This window comes from Maylandia zebra, linkage group LG8 (assembly GCF_041146795.1).
Source record: "Maylandia zebra isolate NMK-2024a linkage group LG8, Mzebra_GT3a, whole genome shotgun sequence".
Taxonomy (NCBI): domain Eukaryota; kingdom Metazoa; phylum Chordata; class Actinopteri; order Cichliformes; family Cichlidae; genus Maylandia; species Maylandia zebra.
In genome coordinates this window covers 25,809,519-25,832,590 of record NC_135174.1, presented here as the reverse complement: position 1 = coordinate 25,832,590, position 23,072 = coordinate 25,809,519, and the positions used below count along the sequence as shown (strand labels likewise).

The following is a 23,072-nucleotide window of genomic DNA, read 5'->3' as shown; positions in this document are numbered from 1 at the left end:
TTTTTTTTTTTTTTTTTTTTTTAAGTTTATAAATAATTGTGTAAGAAAAAAAAATCAACTCTGTATCCCAGATCTGTTTGACTGAGTGGCACAACAAGCCAAAGCAGTGCATGTGAACTGAGATCTGCAACACAAAAAATAAAATTAAAAAATATTAAAGTTACATAAATGCCATTTTAGTTGATTTACATAATTGTTTGTCACTTTTAACTGAAAATAGGATTATTACTTCTAATAATATTGCACCCTCAGAAAGACATGACTCCATTCTCCTTGTGGCAACTTTATTCTCCTCAGTTCAGGTTCGGAGTTTACAGGCAGCATATCATCAGCAAATAATGTTCTCACGTCTCACACACTGTTTTTCTTTTTTCTGCGCTTACTGATGACATCACACGTCTGTACTCTGACCTCCTGGAACTAATGAACTACAAAAATTAACTGAAACTACAATAATCAACTGGAAATAAGTCCAAAAATAAAACGCCATTAAGTATAATCTTTAGAGAGTTTGCCAACGAGTCAGAAAATGTAAGTTTTATAACTACTTTTGGTCGCAACAATAACAATGCCCAGGCTGCAGTACTTGTGGTCAATGTTAAATGTGCTCAGATATGGTTAGAAATGTATTAAGAGTGGTATATGGCTTGCAGTCACCCTGCTGTATACATTAACGAACTAATTAATTATAATAGCTGACACATGCATTCAGAATTTAAATAACTGCTGCCCTAATGAGAATTTATGAAGCTCATTTGAATGTCAAATTTCAGCACAAACACTTTGTTACTGTTCCATTTGTTCTAATTGAAGCAGCTCCAGAGAACACACTTCTCTGTGTTTTCCAAATCGTTTATGATGGGACGAACTGTTTGTGCTCGCAGATTACTTTCAGACATGGTAATAACAGTCCTTACTAGACTACAGTACATTGCAAAAGACTTTAGCCACCACTCATTTCTTGGATTGAAACAGGGAAGCAAAAACATAGTTTGTATAATTCTAGTGAGCTTGAAAATCTGCATTTAGCATGACGTCCTTTATACTGAACTTTCTTCTCCAAGCTTTAATGTAAATTTATTTATTTATTTATTTATTTTTTAAGTGGTCTTCAGGAACAGTCCTCCAGGCTCCTTGAAGGACATTCAAAGCTCTTCTTTGGATGTTGGCTGCCTTTTGTTTTTAACCTTTCTAAATTTTCCCTTTATCATTAACTTATTTGTCTAATGATTCAGTGACTTAATGATCTTCAAATTTAAAGAAACAGGTTTACATTTTTGGATATTGGTAGAAACAATAAAAACCAGAAAAAAAAGCTTAAAGGACGCCTCATTGTTGTTAATAAACATTTTGTGTGTGTGTGTGTGTGTGTGTGTAACCAATGTCCTGCTGGAAAAATGGTGCTTTTTGAAAAGGTGGTGCATAGTGGATTAAAATCTGTGTTCATAATTCCATCAATTTTCAAATCACAATTTATTTCTATAGCACATAATACAACAAAGTTGACCAACGTGCTTCACAGTTGGTCAGAGCAATAGCACAAGACAGTTAGAATAAAACAGTTAAAAGGAGGGCAATGAACAATATGGGTAAACAGCATAACTAGCCACGAAGTTATCAACTAGTTTGATTCAAAAGCCGGTCAAGAGCCGGCTCACCTCTGGACTTCAGACGTGATCAGGAGCATCTGATTGGAAGATCTTAGTGCTCTATTAGGATTATACAAATAGAGGAGTTCAGATAGATAGCTGGGAGCCAAATTGTTTCGAATTTTAAAGGTAAGGAAGAGAATTTTGAAATTGATAACGATATTCGACAGGGAGCCAATGTAGGTTGGTTAAAACTGGTGTGATGTGATCATAATTTCTAGTACCAGTTAAGAGACACACAGCTGCGTTTTGAACTAACCCGAGCTGGTGAAGAGAAGAATATGGGAGGCCCAAGTCAACAGTTAGGGTTTTTAATAATCTTCTAAGTAATGCTGTGATGCATTCAGTAAAAGTTGGATACAGGGACCAATAGTGGGCAAAGCTTCCTTAAGAAGAAGAGAGGGAAGGGAATTTTGACAAGATCTTGAACAACGCTGGCTGAAATACAGCCTTAAACCATAATAGAGCCTCTACTGCGTTTTCGATTGCTGTAGAAACTCACTGAGCCACACATTTCACATTTGGGTCATCCACTGATTTTCAGTTCATTTCATGTACACTTTGGCAAACCTCAGCCTTTTCTCCCCATTTCCCATCCACGAGAATGGCTTCTTAACAGCCACCTTTCCACTGAGATCATTTCTAATGAGGCTTCAGTGAACAGTAGATGGATCAGCTGAAGGGTGAGACGCATCTCTCAGGTCCTGTGTCGGGTTTTGGCTGTCTTGAGCCGCCCTTTCTTAAACGCATTACTTTCAGATGCTATTCATCTGCTGCTACTAACAAAGCACCTAAAGAAACACTGGTCTGTTGCTAAGTTGTCTTTTATGTGTAGACACAACACTGGCTCATCTCTTGAGCTAGGTCTCTTTTATGTTTGAATGATTCATAAGTCAGTGTTAAGTGGCTTAACGAACAAACACAAAAACGCTCCTCTGAAAATGATCTGGTACAAGGACCATAAAAGACGTAATGCCTGAGGAAAAAACTGAAAGACCTCCAGAAAACCTGGAGAAGTGTTGCTCAAGACCACTTAAAAAATGCAAGAACGTCTGGCTCCTTGGAAACAAAATATAAAGAAATCAGGAGTGGCTCAAGACTTTCCACACCTCCTGTATATAATTTGGAGTTAAAGCTCTGTTCCACTAAGGTACAGCCTCAAAATAGATAACATTTTAAAAAAACAAAACAAAAAACACCTGAACTGTTTGTATTCTTGTTATTACAAGTTTTGTATCTGATTGGGGAAGATTATCATCTATACAGGAAATTAAATCTGCCACTGTGATGAATTGCAGCACAGAGATATCACTGAAAATGATCCAACAATTTACTCTTAGATAATATACTACATTAGAACAGCAAACATAATGAGAACATGAAACCAAAACATGCTAATCCCCTCTCAGAGAACGATGCGTTTCAACAATTTTTGCACGAATAGGAAGAGCCTCTAATAACCCCAGAGCTTACATCAAGGTCATAAGAAAAGAATTTTTCCACAAGAAAATTTAAAAAAAAAAGTCTGGGAGAAAGCCAGCTGTGTCTTCAGATGGATTCAGAGTGAAGCTCTTTGAAGGGGTTTGCATTTTTAAAGATGTTCTCAATCACAAGGCTTCTGAACCCATCACAAGGTTTTAGTTTGCAGCTGTATAAAATATTATCCCAGAAGAGTTAGCCAGCTGAGTTTCACAAGAAAATTTCCTCTCAAGTTAAAGAGGGAGAGGGCAGGACAGTGCAGAGCAGTATATGAAAATATACACACACACCAGTTGATGGCAGGCTCCTCCTCTTTTAAGGAGATTGCATTTCTCATTCCCTTTTCTGTCGCTGTCCTCATGTGTCTCTGCCTGGCCTTTTCCTCCAGCTGCTGCTTTGATATTAGCTTCATGAAATCTGTGTGAACACCACAAACGCAGCTAATCTGCCCCGCTGCAAGGCCTCATTCAGATGGTCGCTCAGTCTCTTCTCATCTTCTCAAGTTTTCTCAGTCCTTAATCCTCCCACCGTCAACACAATACAAGGGCTGTCAGTTGTCGCTCTTTTATTTCTTCTCTCCCTTTTTTTTTTTAATAACATAAAGCAAGTTGGATAAAAGGATCGAGTGTTTTCCATCACTGTATGCAGACTCCTGACTGTGCGGCTTTGCTAAGGTTTCCTCCAGGTGTCCTGTGAGTGAGGTTCATTGATTAGTCCTCTACTCATCCATTTTTGTTACAGTCAGATGAGGCATTATATTATAAGGAATCAATACAATGAGTGTGTCATGGAAAAGAAATGCAAAATTGAGCAGCAACAAATGAGTGATGATAAAAACGTCATTTTAACTACAGCAATTACTCTGCTTAGCCTGAGGACACTGGTTCTCTAATGGTTAATACTCTTCTTTCTATTAATTTTAATGCCAGCCTTTTCTTGTATATTACATAGTTGTATACATTTTTCATTTTGACATTAATAATTAGATGGGCTGGGGAAATTGGTGAATATTTTGAACATTGAATGTCTGAATGGATTTTCCGTTTCTTTTTAGACAACTCGGTCATGGAAAAGCTTTTAAAGTTCTTGACTGGCTTCAACCAGCATTTAATTTTGTATGTTAATTTTTAAAATAAGCTTTTGTTTTAGAAAAAATAAAGGTAATATTGTCTTAGGACACCTATATTTCTGTACTGCTATCTGACATGTTGGTACAGTTAAACATTTTACACCGATTGATCACCCAAATATTTATTAATAGTATTTTTGCACTTTAACTGATGCAGATGTGTCAAATCATGTATTTCACTACTTAAACTCGCCATTTTGAATACATGAATGATTTAAATGATTTGAGATGGCACTCAGTAGTCACACACTATCAAAGTAGCTACATACCTAGTAGGTGAATGGTTAGTTATCCTGGTTTGCATTGCATTCTTCACAGTTGCAGTACTGCTTAGTGAGTAGTAGCAACTGTGGCAACCTGTTAGCGATCATAGCAATAAACAAAGAATATGCATTTTTCTCTAGTGACCACTGGTTATCAGGGGATCACTGACTGGGGCTTTATCAACTATACAACAGCTTTGAGCACCCAATGGCGTCCTGTGCATTGCTACTCATATTTTCCCCTAGAGACTGATGTTTCTCAGGTGGTCACCAACCAGTCTGAAGGCTTATGTGGCTGGGATTTTAGTCTTCTTAATTAGAAAAAATTACTAACACAATAAGTACTGATGAATTATGCACAAACAAAAAAACAGAGTGAAAATGTAATTGTTGGCCAGTAAAGTGTCCAGTTTTTTTTCTATAAAAATTTCTTGGTATTTCAGTAAATAGAAAAATTCAATGTAGATTTATTTTGGAGGTTTGTGTGACTGAGTCAAGCATGTTGTCTTTAACTATATTACATGTCTTGATTACTTTAATCTTAATTCAAGCAAATCATGTTTGGAGCCACGGTATTGATTTAGTAGTAAACATAATAAATCTGGTATTAGCGCATCCTTTTTTCCAGTGTTTAGATAAGAAACTCCTGCCTGATCAATATTTTTCTCAGCTGTGCCAAAATTGAAAACTGATGTCTTTGATTGGTTTCTTTCAATTTTGAGCACTAGATTGGACAATGAATAGGATGCCTCAGACCTTATTTGGTTATTGAGCCCAGGTTTGGAGTCTATTTTCCCCTGCTGAAGTAGACACAATGAAGTGAAACCCAGGCAGGCTTTATTTAATACAGTGGAGCAGATGGAGCATGTACTGTAGGAGGTTTTTTGGACTACGGATGATTGGTCTTCTTAATGCATACAATTGATTGCCCCTCATGAACACAAGGCAATAGATCACATATTTTTATTGATTTTATAAATCTAATTATATTTATGAGGAGTATCTCCAGATTTTCTATTTGCTTCTTAGACAATGACTTAGTTGAAATTAAAGCTCTCTGAGACTCTGTGACTCTACACACACTTAAGTTAAAGGCTTGAAAAGACCATTTGTTGCTTGGGAACCCACCTTACAGACAGTACATACAAATGTTGCCCAAGATTCAAAGATTTCTCATTAAAACGAATTGCATGCTCAGTGATCAGAGCCAATACTTCCAGAAAAGACCTCATCAGTCAAGAGAGATGAGTTATTTTCCTTCTAATATACTCAGTGAGTCTGTATGCTGTACTGCAACAAGTCCAGCAAAATGATAGTACAGCACCTTGAAAGCTAGACGATCTATCAGGCCAATTCTTAACATCAGTGTTTTATTGAAGTAATTATAAAGATAAATATAATAAGAAAAAGGAACTAGATGATGCTGATGAATGCTAGAATGATTCAGTTATATAATACAACCATTCAGTAGTTACAGCACTCTTGTTTGAGGAGCTTGTAATGGTAAAAATGACATAAAGCACATCCGTTATAATCAATGGCTGAAGATCACTTTTCTCTCAGACTTCAGGCGTACTCGTGCTTCATGGAGTTTTTAAAAGTGGAATGAGAGGCAGCGCCTTCAGCCATCAGGCCACTCTCGCAGTTTGGATTCGGGGAAACAAACACCTCAACTTTTAAGATTAGATTTACTTTCTGCTAAAGTAGGTGTTAGAAACATGGGCAGTTTTTACATGTATTTAGTAATACAGTAAACAAAGTATAAAGAAATGTAAACATAAAGAGGTTTACAGGTAGGTCAGAGCAGGACGAGACATTCCTCGAGGTATTAACAGGTCAAACTGTAGTATAAACTGTTATAAATCAGATGTTACTTTTTATGTGCTCATTTTGACTGTAGTGTTACTGTCTGTTTAGACTTACTGATGGCCACAAATGGACAGTGTGTATAATATAAGTGAAATAGAATATGAAAGGCTTTAAAGTGTAAATAATTTACTCTTGGAATTGTGTTTATGTGATTGTCTCACCACCACCATTTGCTCATCAGTGAAATAGTGCGACACGATTAGTGTCACTTGTCACGTTTTCCTTCACACAGCATGTTTCATTTATCTGAATTATAAAAACAGTTGTGTTTATAGACTGTACAGTACTTTGCTAAAGTCTGAAAATGAGCGATATTTCTCCAGACCTTTTGAACGTTTTCAATAAGCCTCAGATTTGGTTGCAGACCTGATACATGATGCGTCTGGCTTTTCAATTGATGGGTGAGGTTGTTGGTTTGATATTTGGCTGCTCCAGTTTCCAGTCTGCATACCTAAGTATCCTTGGGCAAGAATGGGCAAGGCATTCACTGGAGCATGAATTTGTGTGAAGAAAGCACTCTACAAAAAATGGGAGAAATCGGTGTAGATAAGGCAAATATAAAGTGTTTTAAGTGCTCAAATAGAGTATAAAAGCATTATGTATCCACCAGTCCATTTGCCATTTAATTTCCACAGTAAATTAATTAGGAATCTGCTCACTGAGATCCTAAATAAAGACCCCAAAGTTGTTGTTGTGGGTTTTTTGTTTGTTTGTTTTTTTAACATTTCCTTTGCAGCTAAAAGATTGATGCCCTGCTGGGTTTTTGAAACAATCCAGGTTTAAGGCACTACCATACTGGCTTCTCCTTTCAGGCCCAGAGTCTACAACTGTCTTTGGACGCCTCTAGAGATTGTGTATTAGTCAGGTGGATGTATGGCACTATTTTTGCTGACACAACGCTTTACATAAATGTTCAGCGAGCCCTGTGTCGTCATCATCAACAGCAGCACTGAAGTTGTTTCTAGACATCTTCATTCTGGTTGGATAAACACTGAGAAATAAAACTTGATAGATACCATTTAATGGGGATTTGGTATACAGTATGTTGGGATGTGAATTAAAAAAAAATGTGGCTCATTTTTTTTTTTTTGCTCTTGCACTGTCTGATGCAGCACTACAGTTCTGTATGTTGCTTTTTATGCTAGCAATCTAATGAAAAGCTCATTTACACCTATATCTCAGCAAAATACTTATAATTAGCTGATTTACCATTCAGATGCAGCTAGTGTCAATTACTCAGGACTTAACCCTCTGTAGCAACTCGTCAGTTACTAAGATAAAAGACGTAATCGATTATTCATGTGTTAATTAGGTGTAGCTACACCTTTTAGTTTTGATGCTCTCTAGCTCTTGGCTGACACCTGATCATGCACCCACCTGTCTCATTAAAACATATCAAACACTGCCTGAAATGTGTCCTCGTGTGCTCTGTATTATCTGGCACCTGATACTGAAGCAGAGTTGACCTTTTCCTGCTGCCATATGCTGCACTGTGATGTGACGCCAAGCTCTCCTACATGTCCAAGGTTCCCACTACACTGAAGGACACAGAATGAAGAACATGTATAAATTACAGCAAATTTTTAAAGAAGACAGAATACCAGTGGCACGATAATACAATTGTCTGGTAAATTTTAAAACCTAGTTTATATAAGTACAGCTGTGAAAGAGGGTTTCTACCAGACTCTGTCATGGCTGTAGGATACAAACGCAGGACTCAAACATGGGAAGTTAACTGAAAACGGAAGCTTTATTACTGGACATAATTCTGCATTTATACAGAAAACAAAGAACTAGAAATAAAAAGTAAGCAACTAGGAAACTAAGGAACTAAGCTGGGAAATGGAGGACTAGGATACTACTAAGAGTTCGGAAGAAACACATAGCAAAGAGGGTGTACGACGAGACAATTGACAGAGGAAAACACAGGGCTTAAATACACAAGGAGTAACGAGGGAATGGGAAACACAGCTGGAAATAATCTGACATAACAAGACTGGGAGGAAGCAAAACTGAATCCACTGAACACAGGACAAGGAACTATCAAAATAAAACGGGAAACAGGAGACAGGTATGGAGACGTGGACTTGACAAGGAGACACGACAGACTGGGGGGAGACAGGAGATGAACGAACACAGAGACAAGGCTGACTCGACAAGAAAGGACGAGCACAGGATGACCCAGAGAACACACGGAGACAGAGATTGAAACAGGCCGAAATAAACACGAAGAGAGAACGAAGATCACTGAGAACTAAAGAAAAACAAAACCATGAACAACAATAATTAAAAGATATAATTCCAGGGTCTGAAACACAAATACTGGGTCACAAACGCAGTACCATGACAGACTCTTTGCAGTCCTGTAAAAAACTAACTATACCACATGTTTCAGGAGCTTGTAAAACCACCTTTATCAGCAATAACTTGAAATAACGGTTTTCTGTATGACTTTAACAGTTTCACACATCACTGAGGAGGAATTTTAGCAAACTCTTCCTTAAAAACATTGCTTGAGTTTATTGAGGTTTGCAGGATTTTGTTTTGCAGAGCTCTCGTAATGTCCTACCACAGCATTTCAAGAGGTCTAAACTTTGTCTGTACTTTTGCAACACCTTAATTCTTTTCTTTTTATTATTATATTTTAATTATATTTAATTCCTATGGGAGGAGCACTTAGTTTTACATAAAGGAAGGAAAAATTCTTTTTTGCTCGACTGTATATCTAATAAAAAAGGCTTTAGCATAAAATGACATCTTTTATCTTATTAAGACTCATGTATGTTTAAAAACAAAGCAGCACATGACAAAATAAAAAGCTTCAGCTATAAGCGTCACTTAACATTATTAAATTATAATGATATTAATTAACCTGAGGTAATAGGGAACCAAAATTCCCTTCACTGTCGTTATTTGTTGTTATACTCAGAAGACAGATTTCTCTGTCCAAGTCGTTAGAGCCTTCACTGCAGATCCTTCACAGCAAAGGAAACAAAGGTGGGAAGAAGCAATTAGGCGGCCACTGCTTAGCATCTGTCCCAACATATTCCCCCCTCAGGGCTGCAGAGAATGAAGCAGAGGTGACAATGAATTCAAATTAGATATAGAACAAGCAAATTAAACAAAACTAAAACAGCAGTTATCTACTTTCTTGTCCTCTTTGTGATTACTCTTTTTTTTCTTTTTTTTTATCACGGTGTGGGACCTGAAACACAGAGGCATACTGTGTGATGCTCATTAGTCTGTGACTCAAAGATAATCAATAACAACCCCCTAAAATAAAGCAAAAAGCACAGATTTTAGTGAGGAAGCAGCTTTTGTACATTATTGCTGTTACATTAAACTATGTTTCCACTTTATTACATTGTGGAATAAATTTTTGATAGCTGGTGATAACAACATTATACTCGCAGAGCAATTTTTATGTGGAGTCATATCGATTTTGCAAGAAAGAAGCAGGATGAGGCTCTCCTGTTTGGGTTTTAAAGAGTGGCTCAGTTGACTTTTTACTTATTCCTTACTTATCTGCAGTGTTGGGAAGGTTACTTTTAAAATGTATTCCATTACAGATTACAGAATACATGCCCCAAAATGAATTCTGTAACGTATTCCGTTACGTTACTCGATGAGAGTAACGTATTCTGAATACTTTGGATTACTTAATATATTATCATGCTGTTTACAACTACGTGAATGTACTATTGCTGTGATTTATTACTGTTACTCACCGCGGCTCTGAACCGTAGTAAAGGGACCTCTGACTAATACGGCGGGGTCCCTGTCGGCTCGTAGCCGAAAAATAGCTTTACTTTGTTGTCTGGGTCAAGTTTGCTAGCGAGAGACAGAGAGAGGCGTTGAAAGGCTGCTCCAACGGAACTTATTGTTTCGGAGGAAAACACGAACACGGTGTACAGTCGAGTCTTAATAGCTTATTACAACTGGGCTCGTCAGGCACTCTTCTTGGCTGCAGTGGTTATTATTATATTTACATGCTTCCAGCTCCCGTTTCTGCTCGATGACAACTCGTACTTTTCCTTTTTCTCCCTCCCTCGCTCACAGACACATAACGTGTATGGCAGTCCATTCTCCCTGCAGCACGGACTACACTGCCCATGATGCTACATTCTTTAGAGCTATACCTGTAGCATTCTGCCTATTAGCTTAGCACAACAACAAAAAGGCGCTCTCTCACCCAGGAAACACACAGTCGCAGAGAGAGCGTTACCCTGTAACCATGGCAACCGTAACGCTGCCGCCTGCAACAACAGAACGTAGCTGTCAAACAAAACCCAAACAGTCCTGACCCGCGACAATATGAAACAGGAAAGTACCGCCGTGTAATCCATTTATTCCAACAAAGTAACTGTATTCTAAATACCACCTTTTTAAACGGTAACTGTAACGGAATACAGTTACTCATATTTTGTATTTTAAATACGTAACGGCGGTACATGTATTCCGTTACTCCCCAACACTGCTTATCTGTTATATATATGGATCTTATTTTTGTTTATTTCCAGTTTTCTAACTCTGATAACTGGTTAGGTCACCAGTAACAGTTGCTATCAAGCCTTTGTTAACTGACAATTAGTCTTTTACAGCATTGTGGAGGAATTTTGATCCACTCTTCTTTGCAGAATTATTTTTATTCTGCCACATTGAAGCATGAACCATGTTTTTAAGGTCATGCCACAGCAATCAATCGGATCCGTTCAGGACTTACTAAGCCACTCTAGTCTACTCAAGTCTTCATATTGTTTTTCTTAAGCCATGCAGAGGTGGAGTTGGTGTGTTTGGAGTGTTTTGGATCATTGTCCTGCTGCAGAATCCAAAAATCAACTATATTGGCTTCCCAATATAGAATTGAATTCAAAATCCTGCTCCTCACAAGCAATCAGAGATGGGCAGACGTGTTACTGTAATCCGATTAGTTTTTTCAAGTAACGAGTAAAGTAAGGGATTACTATTGCAAAAAAGGTAATTAGATTACTCTTACTTTCCCGTAAGCACGCTGCGTTACTGCATTACTAAAACCGTGATTTTTTTGCGAGAATGTCTCATGACAATGACGTAAGCGAGTGCGACGTTTGTGACAACAGCTGTGTGCAGATCAACAATGGATAATATATCGAGTGCAGGAGAGAGTATGAGCGTGCAGCGTTTAAAGCGTGGAAGTACTGACCTTACTTTGAGTTTGATTCCATAAAAAGTGACAAAAACATTAGCGTGCGTTGTGCGTGGGAAGAAAACTTCTTTTTACAGCGAAAAAAACCCCCTAAACTTCCAAGCAAGCACCGAGTGCGCTACGGCGTAATGGGAAACTCACAGAGAAACTCGCGGATTCTTCCACTGACCGCTGCGGCACACCTGCACCAGGGTAAACCTCCGCCTACCCCACTCCTGCTTTACAGGTGAAAATAGAGCAACAGGACCGCTAGTCTTTGATGTTATTTATTTTCTGCTGTGTTTTACTTGCATCTATTTGAAAGAGTGAGTGTAAACACACAAAAAAAATAAAATAATTATGTGCTGGAATGTGCAGAAAATAGGTTCAAATGTTAAACAAATTTCTTCCAGTCAGTGAATGTTGCATATAATTAAATTATTGTATTGTATTGTATTGTATTGTATCTTTATTTGTTTCAGACATATAAAACAAAAAACAATATATACACACTACATATATTTTCAACTTGATGCATAAAGTTAAAAAATTAAAACTAATAAAACAAGTTTTAAAAAGAGACTTTTCCATTTGATTACATTTTGTATGATGGATTGTGCAGAAAAAGTAGAACTGGGTTGAAAGATCTATCGCTTTATCACCTATTCAGGTTGTAAATTGTGTTTTTAAAAAGTAACTAAGTAATTAATTACTTTTGAAAATAAGTAATCAGTAAAGTAATGGGATTACTTTTTGGGGGAAGTAATCAGTAATTAGTTACTGATTACTTTTTTCAAGTAACTTGACCAACACTGCATACGAGGTCTTAAATAATCCGGCCCCATCTTATCTTAATGACCTTATAGTACCATATCACCAAATTAGAGCAATTCGCTCTCACACTGCAGGCTGACTTGCCTGCCTTCAGTTTTCAGGCCCCTCTTCTGTTGAACCAGCTTCCAGTTTGGATTCAGGAGACAGACACTATGTCTACTTTTAGGCTTCAAACTTTTCTTTTTGCTAAAGCATATAGTTAGGGCTGGATCGGGTGACTCTGAATCCTCCCTTAGTTATGCTGCAATAGGTGTAGGCTGCTGGGGGATTCCCATGATACACTGAGTATTTCTTCTTCAGTCACCTTTCTAACTCATGTGTTAATAGACCTCTCTGCATTGAATCATACTTGTTATTAATCTCTGGCTCTCTTCTACAGCATTTCTTCATGTTTTCCTTCTCTCACCCCAACCGGTCGCAGCAGATGGCCCCGCCCCTCCCTGAGCCTGGTTCTGCTGGAGGTTTCTTCCTGTTAAAAGGGAGTTTTTTCTTCCCACTGTCGCTAAAGTGCTTGCTCATTGGGGTCATATGATTGTTTTTGTTAAATGCAGAATTCATGGTTTCATTTACTACATCAATGTGTTAGTTTTATGCCAGATGTAACGGGATTCAAATCTTCCAACAAGTTCAGCTTCTGTCTCGTCAGTACAGAGGTTATCAAGATGGGGGTTTTTTGGCAAATGTGAGACAAACCTTCGTTCTTTTTGGTCATCAGTGGTTTTCTCCTTGGAACGAAGATGGATGCCATTTTTGCCAAGTTTCTTTCTTATTGTTGAATCATGAGCTCTGACCTTAATTGAGACATGGGAAGCTTCACCAATGTCCCAGGTTTTCTCTGTTTGTGTGTAATGGCTCTTACCGTGGTTCACTGGAGTCCCAAATCCTTAAAAATGGCTGTGTAACCCTTTCCAGGCTGATTGAGTTAAGTGACTTTGGTTTTCAGGTGTTTCTTCAGATCGTGGCATGATGTGCTGCTTTTAGAGATCTTTTAGCCTGCTTTACTTTGTCAGACAGGTTCCATTTAAGTGATTTCTTAATTCAACATGTCTGCCAGTAATCAGGCCTGAATGTATTTAGTGAAACTGAACTCAGCTTTCCAAAAAAAAATGCAGCTATTCAGTTAATTTATGACTTAAACCCTCGCTTAATCAATGAAATCATAATTTAAAAACTGCATTGTGTATTTACTCATGTTATCTTTGTCTAATATTAAAATGTGTTTGATGATCTGAAGCATATAGGTGTGATAAATATGCAAAACACTAGGAAATCAGGAAGGGCGCAAATATTTTTCACATCACTTGCCTGTGTAATCAGATGCTTTTGCATACCTGTGATTTGAGGCAGATCTCTGGCTATATTTATTAATAGTGAACAGACCCGGAGCAAAGACATGACCTGTATACCTCCCATTCCACCCCTTTTCATTACTGCCTGATGAGGGTTGGAACATCCCTTAAGGGCTTAGGCAGTGCACTAATAGTGGCTGTCTGGAGACTGAGAGGTCTTGTGCAGAGTGCAGTCACCCATGACATACTGAGCTCTAACCACTCATTCATTCAGCTAGAATGAGTCGACCCCACTAGCAGCAGCACCTCTTGTAAACACAAGTGGTCGTAATGCAAAAAATACTAAACTTTTATAATCATTTAGCACAAGAAATTGCACACTGGAGACATTTCAGAGCAATCAGAAACAGCAGGTGTTTAAGAGGCGTTCTTTTTCTGGGAAAAACCACAACTCAGCCGATGAGTTGTGCACGCTATTGAAGCTAGTACATATTACATAAAGATGTATCACATGGAGGGTTACAAAAGCATTAAAAATGCAAAAGAAGATGTGACAGCGCCACTGCTCCTCAGTAGTCATGGCTGCAGATAATGCTCTTGCTCCAACTCAGCCTGTCATTACTGCGTCTGTTTGTGGCATTATCAAGTTGATAAAATCTGTCCACGGATGTTTAGGCAGACATGATCTTCTGGCATTGTTTCTACACATTCACATCCACAAACACATGTACAGACAAATGCTGAAAACAGCGCAGGCCACTCGGTCGCAGCCAGTAATTTTGTTATCGCAGGCTGTGCATGTCTGCTCAGGTGTTTGCAGTCATTCTGGCTGAAAAGACCACTGCTGGCATTGTCAGGGTTCAGTATTGCTTTTGATTCCTGCATTCTTGTTTATTCTTGTGAGATCTGAATTCTTGTTTTAATTCAGTTCTTCTTGTATTTTTGTGTTTGTTTGGGGGGTTTTTGGCTCCTGTTTGGATTTCATTGCTATTGGATGGTTCACACTGCAGGTAATGTGGTGCTGAATCCGATACATATCTGATGTTTTAGAAAGCGACTGCTGTTTGAATGGTCACGTCACATTAAATCAGTCTTTTACGTCACTGACACAAGACAGACGCTAATTATCAGCGCAGGAGAAGCGTCCTAGAAGACATCGTGAAATCTTCCTGGCCATCCAGTGAAGATGTTAGTGAAACTGTTGGGAAGACAACGTTGGAGAAACGCAAACATTTTATTTGTACTGTATAATCTGCAGATTCCTACAGAAATCTGCAACTATCCTTTGAAGCACCGCTCCTCTCTAAAACAGCAATAAGGATCATTATTAGGCCATATGTAAATAACAAAATAACTTTATAACTTCAAGCAAAATTGGGAAACATAAAGTCCAAAACAGTCAAACAATACTGTTTGGTCTGGGTCTAAACAGAGCGCGTTGTGTGTGTCTTCTTTTGCGCATTCATAAATAGTCACACTGCAATGCTCCACACAGTTGGGTGTGTGGAATATTTCAGTGTGACTATTTATGAACAATAACATCCTATATATACAAAATTCCTTACAATGAAAGACCCTCAAAGGCAATCACACAGTTTTCTGATCCGTTACTGACATGCAAAAGCTTCATTAGTGCAAACTGCTTTGAATTATTATAGAATACTTCTGGAAAGTAAATGTTTTATTTTATAATGTTATTACTGACGTGTCAAATGTAAATGTCAAAAGGAAAAAAGTTAACTCTGAGCGTGGGGAATGTGTCATGGTCATTGCGCATGGTCAGTGCGCCCCAGGGTGGCTGTGGCTACAATGTAGCTTGCCATCACCAGTGTGTGAATGGGTGGATGACTGGATATGTAAAGCGCTTTGGGGTCCTTAGGGACTAGTAAAGCGCTATATAAATACAGGCCATTTACCAGGCCATTTATGGTCCCTGTGCCTCACTAGCTGATCCTGTATCTCTCTCTCTCTCTCGCTCTCCCCCCCCCTGCCGGGGCGGTGCTCGTTTTGGGCTCCCGCCCCTGGCCCACACACCTGGTGCCTATCAGGATGATCGCAAGGCCGATTTAAGACGGCAGCGCTGTGTCACTCGTCGCTGGATCGTTGAGCTATCAGCGTCAGTCTCTCAACCATTAGTGAGTGGATTTGTGTGTCCCCATTGTGGGGAGTGAAGAGAGAGCCTTTGGAGTGCATCTGATTCCCGTCTTTCCCCTCACAAACCCCGGACCCCCCCTCCCCTCCCTCCAGCACGTTGTAAATAGTATCACCTGGTGTCGTTGTGTGAATAAACTGATTGTTAACTCTGTAAGGATTCCCGGTCTGCGCCTGAGTCCATTAACTAAAATGTGACAGAATGAGAATAAGAGAATGAGAGTGGGTGATTTAAACTTAATTTTATGGCTCCTCTTGTCCACATTTTGAATTGTCTTTGAGCGCAAACATCCAGTATATTCATCACCGGGTACACCAGCTCCTGGCATGGAGCTTCACACATACACAGTTTCATGTGTATGTGTCAAAGAGGGACAAGTTGTAAAATGTTGTATAATTATCGCATGAAGAAGCAGTAGAGAAAAAAAACATGCAATTATGCAAATAACTATATTAATTCATTTATTATAAGACGACCCAACATTCATCAGCATTTCAATAAAGATGTTAATTTTTCATTTGGCTACGATTAAGCTGCATTTCTTTGCCAGCATGTTCTACAACAGTTTTTTACTGAGATCATACTGAGGTTTAACCTCTCTATACTGCTGGAAATGATTAATTTTTAATCATCTTAGTTACTTAGACATACAGTATATGTGACAGGCAGAGGTTGAGCTATAATAAGAAGTTACAGGCCAAAAACTTTATAGCCAAATAAAAACCTCTGGTGAAACCAGCAGTATGTGCTTAACCTTGGGGAGTTTTTTGTAACTTGGGTGCAATGGGGCATGCTCTAAACACAATATTGACATAATCAGACCATCGTTTACTTTTGGCACTCATTTTGCCAACTCATAAACTCAACTCATTGAGAGAATAGTTATTTGCTTTTGCAAAACGTCAGCAGATTTCAAAACTGATTATTAGAAGTTGAAGTAATTTCTGTGGGAAGAAAATAGCGGTAAATCCACTGACTACTAATCAGTGGTACATTTCTTGTGGCAATCCCTTCGGTAGCCACTGACAGCGTGGCTGTCGAAGTGGCATTAACTTTGGACCCATCTGCTTTTATGGTACAGTGTGGGTCCAACATTTTTTGTTAGCAAAAAGGTTAAGCTAAAGCGGGGTACCCAATCTCAGTCCACGAGGGCCGGTGTCCTGCAGGTTTTAAATCTCACCCTGGGTCAACACACCTGAATCACATGATTAGTTCATTACCAGGCCTCTGGAGAACTTCAAGACATGTTGAGAAGGTAATTTATCCATTTAAATCAGCTGTGATGGATCAAGGACACATCTAAAACCTGCAGGGACACCGGCCCTCGTGGATTGGGATTGGGGACCCCTGAGCTAAAGGTTCAACAGGTTTATTGAAACACAAGGTGAGTATTGCATGGATTAGTACTTACAGAGCGTTTTTCTACTCCGACTGCTTTCTCACTACAAGCCTCATCTACACACACTTGTTCACCAATTCATACATGCTTTTTTCTATGCCGGAGCACTTTTAACCCAACGTTCACACACTCAAACAGATGCACCCCAGTGTTCAGTATATTGGCTTTCAACATGCAAGTTGGAGGAGCCAGGGATTGAGCCATGGACCTCCCAATTAGTCTACCGCACACTCTACAGGAGGTAGACCGGCTGTGGCTCATAATTACAGAGGTTCGTAAAAGTTTGCAATCTTCATTTTTTCCAGTCTTGAATACAATGAACTAAGGTCCCCAGAGGCTTCAAGGCTTAGATTAACCAGTTATTCTTTATTTTTGGAGCTGTGTTTCATCCAGTAGGTGAACAACAAATGGCACATACATGCTGGTGAGGCAGAACAAGGGAGGTTTAGCTATGTTTATATCTTTAGAAAAGGTAACAAGATACAAAACAGTCTGAGCAACTCTAATGAGACTGGTGAGCCGGAGTTAAATGCTGAGGATAAATGATAATGAGACACAGGTGTGCTAACCTGAGCCTGAAGAAGCCACGCCTATTTGGGGAGGAGCTGAACACAGATGACAAGTATTTAAAACTAAACAATGAGCTGAAAAAACCCAAATATCAGTACAAGGCTTAACTGTATACCTCCCATGTTGTAGCCTTGGAACAGTAAATAATGATTCAGCCACTACTGTGTAAATGTACAGACATTTCTCCACATGATAATGATAATGAATACAGAGCATGTATTAATTTGTATATTTTTATATCATATCTGTTCAACCTTTTAAATATTGCCTCACAAAAAAAAAAAAAAAATTCGTCGCTTCTCGTTTGTACCTTTTCTTATCATATTTATTCAGTCACACAACAAGCCCAGAGCAAAGAGAACAGTTGCCAGGTTCCCACAATGCAACGTGTTGCCCTTTGTTTGTTGACATGGCAAATAAATGGTGCAATTATTTCGTGATAGTTACTTTGCCTCTGTGAGAATGCAGCTGGCATTAGATTTACTGAGACTCTTTACTGTACCGTGTAATAACGATAGTGAGGAGCAGTTAGACAATGTTAGTGTTGGACATAAATGGAAGATTGTGTCTCCAGTTTTCTTTTTACAGCTGCTTTCTTCCTTGTAGCTTTCTCTCTCTCGCTCTCTAATGTTTTGCTGCTCATCTGGAGAGCATTAGCAAAATTGTCTGTAATGGCAGTGAAGCTGTTTAATTTTGTGATCATGCAAGGAGACAAAGTGTAGGAGATGTCACATAAGATTTTTAAGATGCTCAGATTAGCTGAGGCCCTTGGAAGGGGCCTAGATAAAGACAGTCTGTCCTGTGAAAGCAGATAGTATAGCATCCAAAAGAAAGTACTTATATAGACAGGCGGTTCAATCGAACAGACTGACCCACCTAAAAGTCCTCAAGGTCGAAAAAGAGTTAATACAAGAAAGAAAGTGGAAATAATTACATGATAGTGGAAAAGGGTATAGCTATTGAATAATAACATGAAAAATAAAGTTTTTAAAACATTTTTAGAGCCTTAAAGTTGTAGAAATCTTGTAAATCTTCCAAAAAAACAAAAGTCTTAATGATAAGATTGAATAATGAAAAGTGAATCAGCACAGCGCTTTGTTTGTTTCTCCATCCAATTTCAGCATTGGTGCTGAATAAAGGCAGCACTTTATTGGAAACAGATGTAAGCCAACATGCACTGCTCTCCGTTGTAATCCACAATTATCCTCTAAGCAAAGCCCAACTGATTAAGATTGCTTAAGACTGATACACGTAGCGATGTTTGGTCATTTCAAAATCCATCATTTTCTTTATCTGCTGATATTTTTTTCTTTCAGACACATGAAACTTAAACAGATTTCCCTGAAATTTGTTCAGTTATTTGTTTACTCATTTATGCCGACTGGTTGAAGGGTGTTTCTACTGTCTCTTTTTTATTGTTTTGTTGTTATAGATGCAGTTATGGCTCCATCTCCATGTAGCCAATAATCACCCATATAATAATATCAGTCTGTTAATAAATCATTCTGGCTCTACCTTCAACTCATTTACATTTAATGCATCATTTACATAAGTTAGACATAAGAAATCATCTAAAAAAAACTTGAATTTGCTGGACACTATAATCAGATTCAACTACACATTAACACAAATATCTAATCAGCCAGCAACTCAGTGCATTTAGGCGTGCAGACATGTCAAGAGGACCTGCTGAAGGTCAACCTGAGCAGCAAAATGGGGACAAAAGTTAATGAAAATGGCCTGGCATTTCATTTCTGATCTACTGACATTTTCCCTCATGCAAATATGTCTGTTTTTCTTTTTATTATTATTAAATTAAATGGTAAATGGTAAATGGCCTGTATTTACATAGCGCTTTACTAGTCCCTAAGGACCCCAAAGCGCTTTACATATCCAGTCATCCACCCATTCACACACACATTCACACACTGGTGATGGCAAGCTACATTGTAGCCACAGCCACCCTGGGGCGCACTGACAGAGGCGATTATAAAATTAAATAATTGAAGATATGCTCTTTTAAAGATGATTTTACAATATTTAATGTTAAATATTTTCAATAGAATCAATATTTTTTGGTATTTAATCTCTTGTTTTCAGGAATCTAAGGAATTATCCAAGTGACCTTTACATGCAGAATTTCAGAGTCAGTAGGTGGACATAAATGATGCACTACATGAGTATAGATCAGCAGTCTAATCAATGCACACATGAGCACACTAAGCGACTGGATTTCATTAATTTTCATGTGATATTCATAAGAAACAAACAAATTAAATTTAAAAAACTATGTCTACAAACTATAAGGGAACAGAAAGGATACATGCTCCTGGTGTCATGAGTAGATACAGTTTACATGTAATATAAAATAAGCAGTTAATGTTATAACTGTGATATAATCCTTCCATATCGCATAGAAGATGCGACTTTTGTTTCTACCTCAGTAAGCTGTTATAGATAAAATCTTTTTGATGTTTATTTTTTTTTTTTTCTTCACAAGATGTTAATTCATGTAAATGAGTCACTAAGCCATGTCTCAGTGGTTTACTTCTCCTTTACTTATTCCCTTTTTTATTTCTTTTTTAGGAAAGACCTAGGTACACTGTGTTCCCAGCAATATTCACCCATCCGGACCATTGAGCTCAAGAGTTCCAGTCACTTCCATAATCACAGGTTATGTATAAAACTCAGCACTGGGCATGGAGACTGCTTCTACAGACATGAATGCGTCTCTCTCTGGAGCTCGGTGAACTCCAGCAAGGTATTGTGATAGGACGCCACCTATGCAACAAGTTCAGTCGTGAAATTACTACCAACTGTTCCACAGTCAATAGTTAGTGGTATTATAACAAAGTGGAAGTAATTGGGAATGATAGCAACTCAGTCATGAAATAGTAGCCCACATTAAAATTATGTATAATGTCCAACTTCCTCCAGTGCCAGTCACCACAGACCTTAGAACTTCATGTGGACTGCAAAGTGTCAAAGGTGCATAAAGCACACCATGGCTGGACTTTAGAGCAGACTTCTCTGTCTGGAAATGGGCCAACATTCCCAGAAATTCTCCCAGATCATCTGTTAGATTTCACTATACAGGATCCAGCTTACAGTATATGCACACTCTGAGAATATGGACTTATCAGCTGTGATAACACTAAAGTTGGGTAACTTTAAGACTGTTGGCATTTCTCTTTGAGCACATTTGAGGACCATGATGAGCTAAAAATAGAAGCAGCACCGAAAGTGCTCCAGAGCTGTGCAAGAACATAGCAATGAGCGGTGCACTGGCTAATTTAATAATAGTTATGGCTTTTGGCCCAGAAATTTACAGCTTACCTTTTTTGTTTGTTTTTTTAAAAATAGGTTTAGATACCAGGGGTGGAGAGCTTTTAGATCTTTCATAGTGGATTGATGGACTCTATCAGTGTAAAACTGGAACTGAGCTTTCGTCTGTTCCTGTAATTTGGCCACATTTTTTGCCTTCAGTTGACAATAATATAGATGGATGTTTAATATTTAATAAGTAGAAGGGGGAATTATAGCCACTGGCCCCTGGAGCCAGACCTCCTTCCTGTACTTTTGCTGATTTGGCAGGATGTACTCAGCCACTTAGCCTCTCAATTACCACTAAACACTAAACAGCTACTGAGATCCTTCCCCCCCCCCCCCCCCCCCAAAGGACACGCACCAGCACAGTGGTGAAGTTCACATACATTACTTACATGCCACTGGTACAAAATGGACAGATGGGAATAAAGACGCTTGTAGTTTCTTGAGCTTACACCAGATGTTTGCTCTTAAGTGACATAAATCCATAAATCCAAATCGGCCTTTTATGGTGAGAACAGTTAATGGGCCGATGGTCACCAATGCAAAGTACATGGGAGTTGTTGCCACTTAAAGCCTGGACACATATGAAGATGCTTTGCTGAATTATAGGAAAATAAGATGAGAGAATCTTTGCAATGACCTCGTCGTTTTCCAGAGCAGGACATCATGTAAGGTGACATTTATAGCAGACATTATAGCACCTCCATGATACGACCTCAGGAGCCACAAGTGTTCAGGCTTAGAAAGGAAAAAAAATGATTGTGGGTGATTTCACATTCATCAGACTCTGCAGGTATGTGCTGCATTTTTAAAAATGTTAGTTTTTAAAGTCCATTTTGTTGTTGAAGAGTGACAGCTTAAGAATACAATGCAGGCACCATATAATGCCTTATATCAATTAGCTTTCTTTGTGTCCCATTTTAACGTACTTTGGTCTCTGATTGTACTCATTCACCACAGCATGGTTCACAGGTCGCATGTAGAGCTGTCTGCCATAAAAGACTGACAGACAAAACCAGATTTTTCACAATCAGAGCTGAAAGCCAGCCTGCAGGCATATATTTTTTATACACTGGTCCACTCTGAGATATACTGTAGAGCTATTTTACAAAGCTTCACTTCAAATGTAAAAAGCAAAGGAAAAGGTTTATATTATAAGAGAATGCTTGCATATGTTTTAAGTATTCAAAGACCATGATGATATCTGACTTTGAATACAAAGCCAAAAAAATCAATGGTTGCCTGGTAATTGCATTGAATTTTTTTTTCGCTGGTAGAAATCAATTGCAAGCAGTAGAGGAAACCAACAAGTCGTCCACAGGTTGACCAGCTGGTTGCTGCTTTTCTGTCCTTTGTCCTCTGACAACGTTTGCATGTAGCATCTGCTCTTGAGCCAAAGTAAACTGGCTGGAGTTTGGGTCTTATAAAATATTTTCTCACTTCAAATTTTATTCTAATATGATTAAAAGTTAAGTTGCTTTTCTTTCTTTCTTTCTTTTTTTTACATGCAAAGAAGCTGTTTCATATCAGGATATACTTTCATAGCATGCCTTCTTTCAGATTAGTCATATGAAAATGTCCAAGAAACCCATTTACAATTGTATTTTAATAATAATAATGTATACTTTATTGATCCCTGTGGGGAAATTCTTCTCTGCATTTAACCCATTCACTCAGTGAAGCAGTGGGCAGCCATTGGGCACCCGGGGAGCAGTGTGTAGGGACAGTACCTTGCTCAGAGAGGCTGTTCAGTGGATTCGAACACCTGACCTCCAATTATGGGGCCACCACTCTACCTACTGAGCTATCTCTGTCCCCTTTTATCACACTGGGGGGGATTATTGCACATTATCACCTCATTTTTATGTTAGGGATGTGTGTACTTTAAATTTATAACCTGAACTATTCATTTTTAGTAAAAATGTATGGGGTTTTGATAGATACT

The 23,072-nt window shown here is 38.4% G+C and overlaps 2 protein-coding genes across 4 annotated transcripts in view; one reads left to right on the top strand and one right to left on the bottom strand.

Annotated features, from left to right (window-relative positions):
• The window catches only part of wnt3 (wingless-type MMTV integration site family, member 3), a 74,978-nt gene extending 64,458 nt beyond the window's left edge, over positions 1–10,520 (bottom strand). Inside the window, exons 1-3 of one of the 2 annotated variants that reach the window (XM_076887697.1) lie at positions 10,118–10,520; positions 9,262–9,449; positions 7,834–7,927 (exon numbers count right to left, since the gene is read on the bottom strand). In XM_076887697.1, the coding sequence (XP_076743812.1) occupies positions 7,834–7,871 (38 nt within the window). In that variant the 5' untranslated portion in view covers positions 7,872–7,927; positions 9,262–9,449; positions 10,118–10,520. The remainder of the gene's footprint in view (positions 1–7,833; positions 7,928–9,261; positions 9,450–10,117) is intronic. The other variant, XM_004556788.5, reaches the window with a different exon arrangement.
• The window catches only part of ormdl3 (ORMDL sphingolipid biosynthesis regulator 3), a 53,164-nt gene extending 31,734 nt beyond the window's left edge, over positions 1–21,430 (top strand). Inside the window, exon 4 of one of the 2 annotated variants that reach the window (XM_076887698.1) lies at positions 20,384–21,430. In XM_076887698.1, the coding sequence (XP_076743813.1) occupies positions 20,384–20,567 (184 nt within the window). In that variant the 3' untranslated portion in view covers positions 20,568–21,430. Of the gene's footprint in view, positions 1–15,724; positions 15,935–20,383 lie in introns of those variants that run through there. The other variant, XM_076887699.1, reaches the window with a different exon arrangement.
• The last annotated feature ends 1,642 nt before the right edge of the window (positions 21,431–23,072 follow it).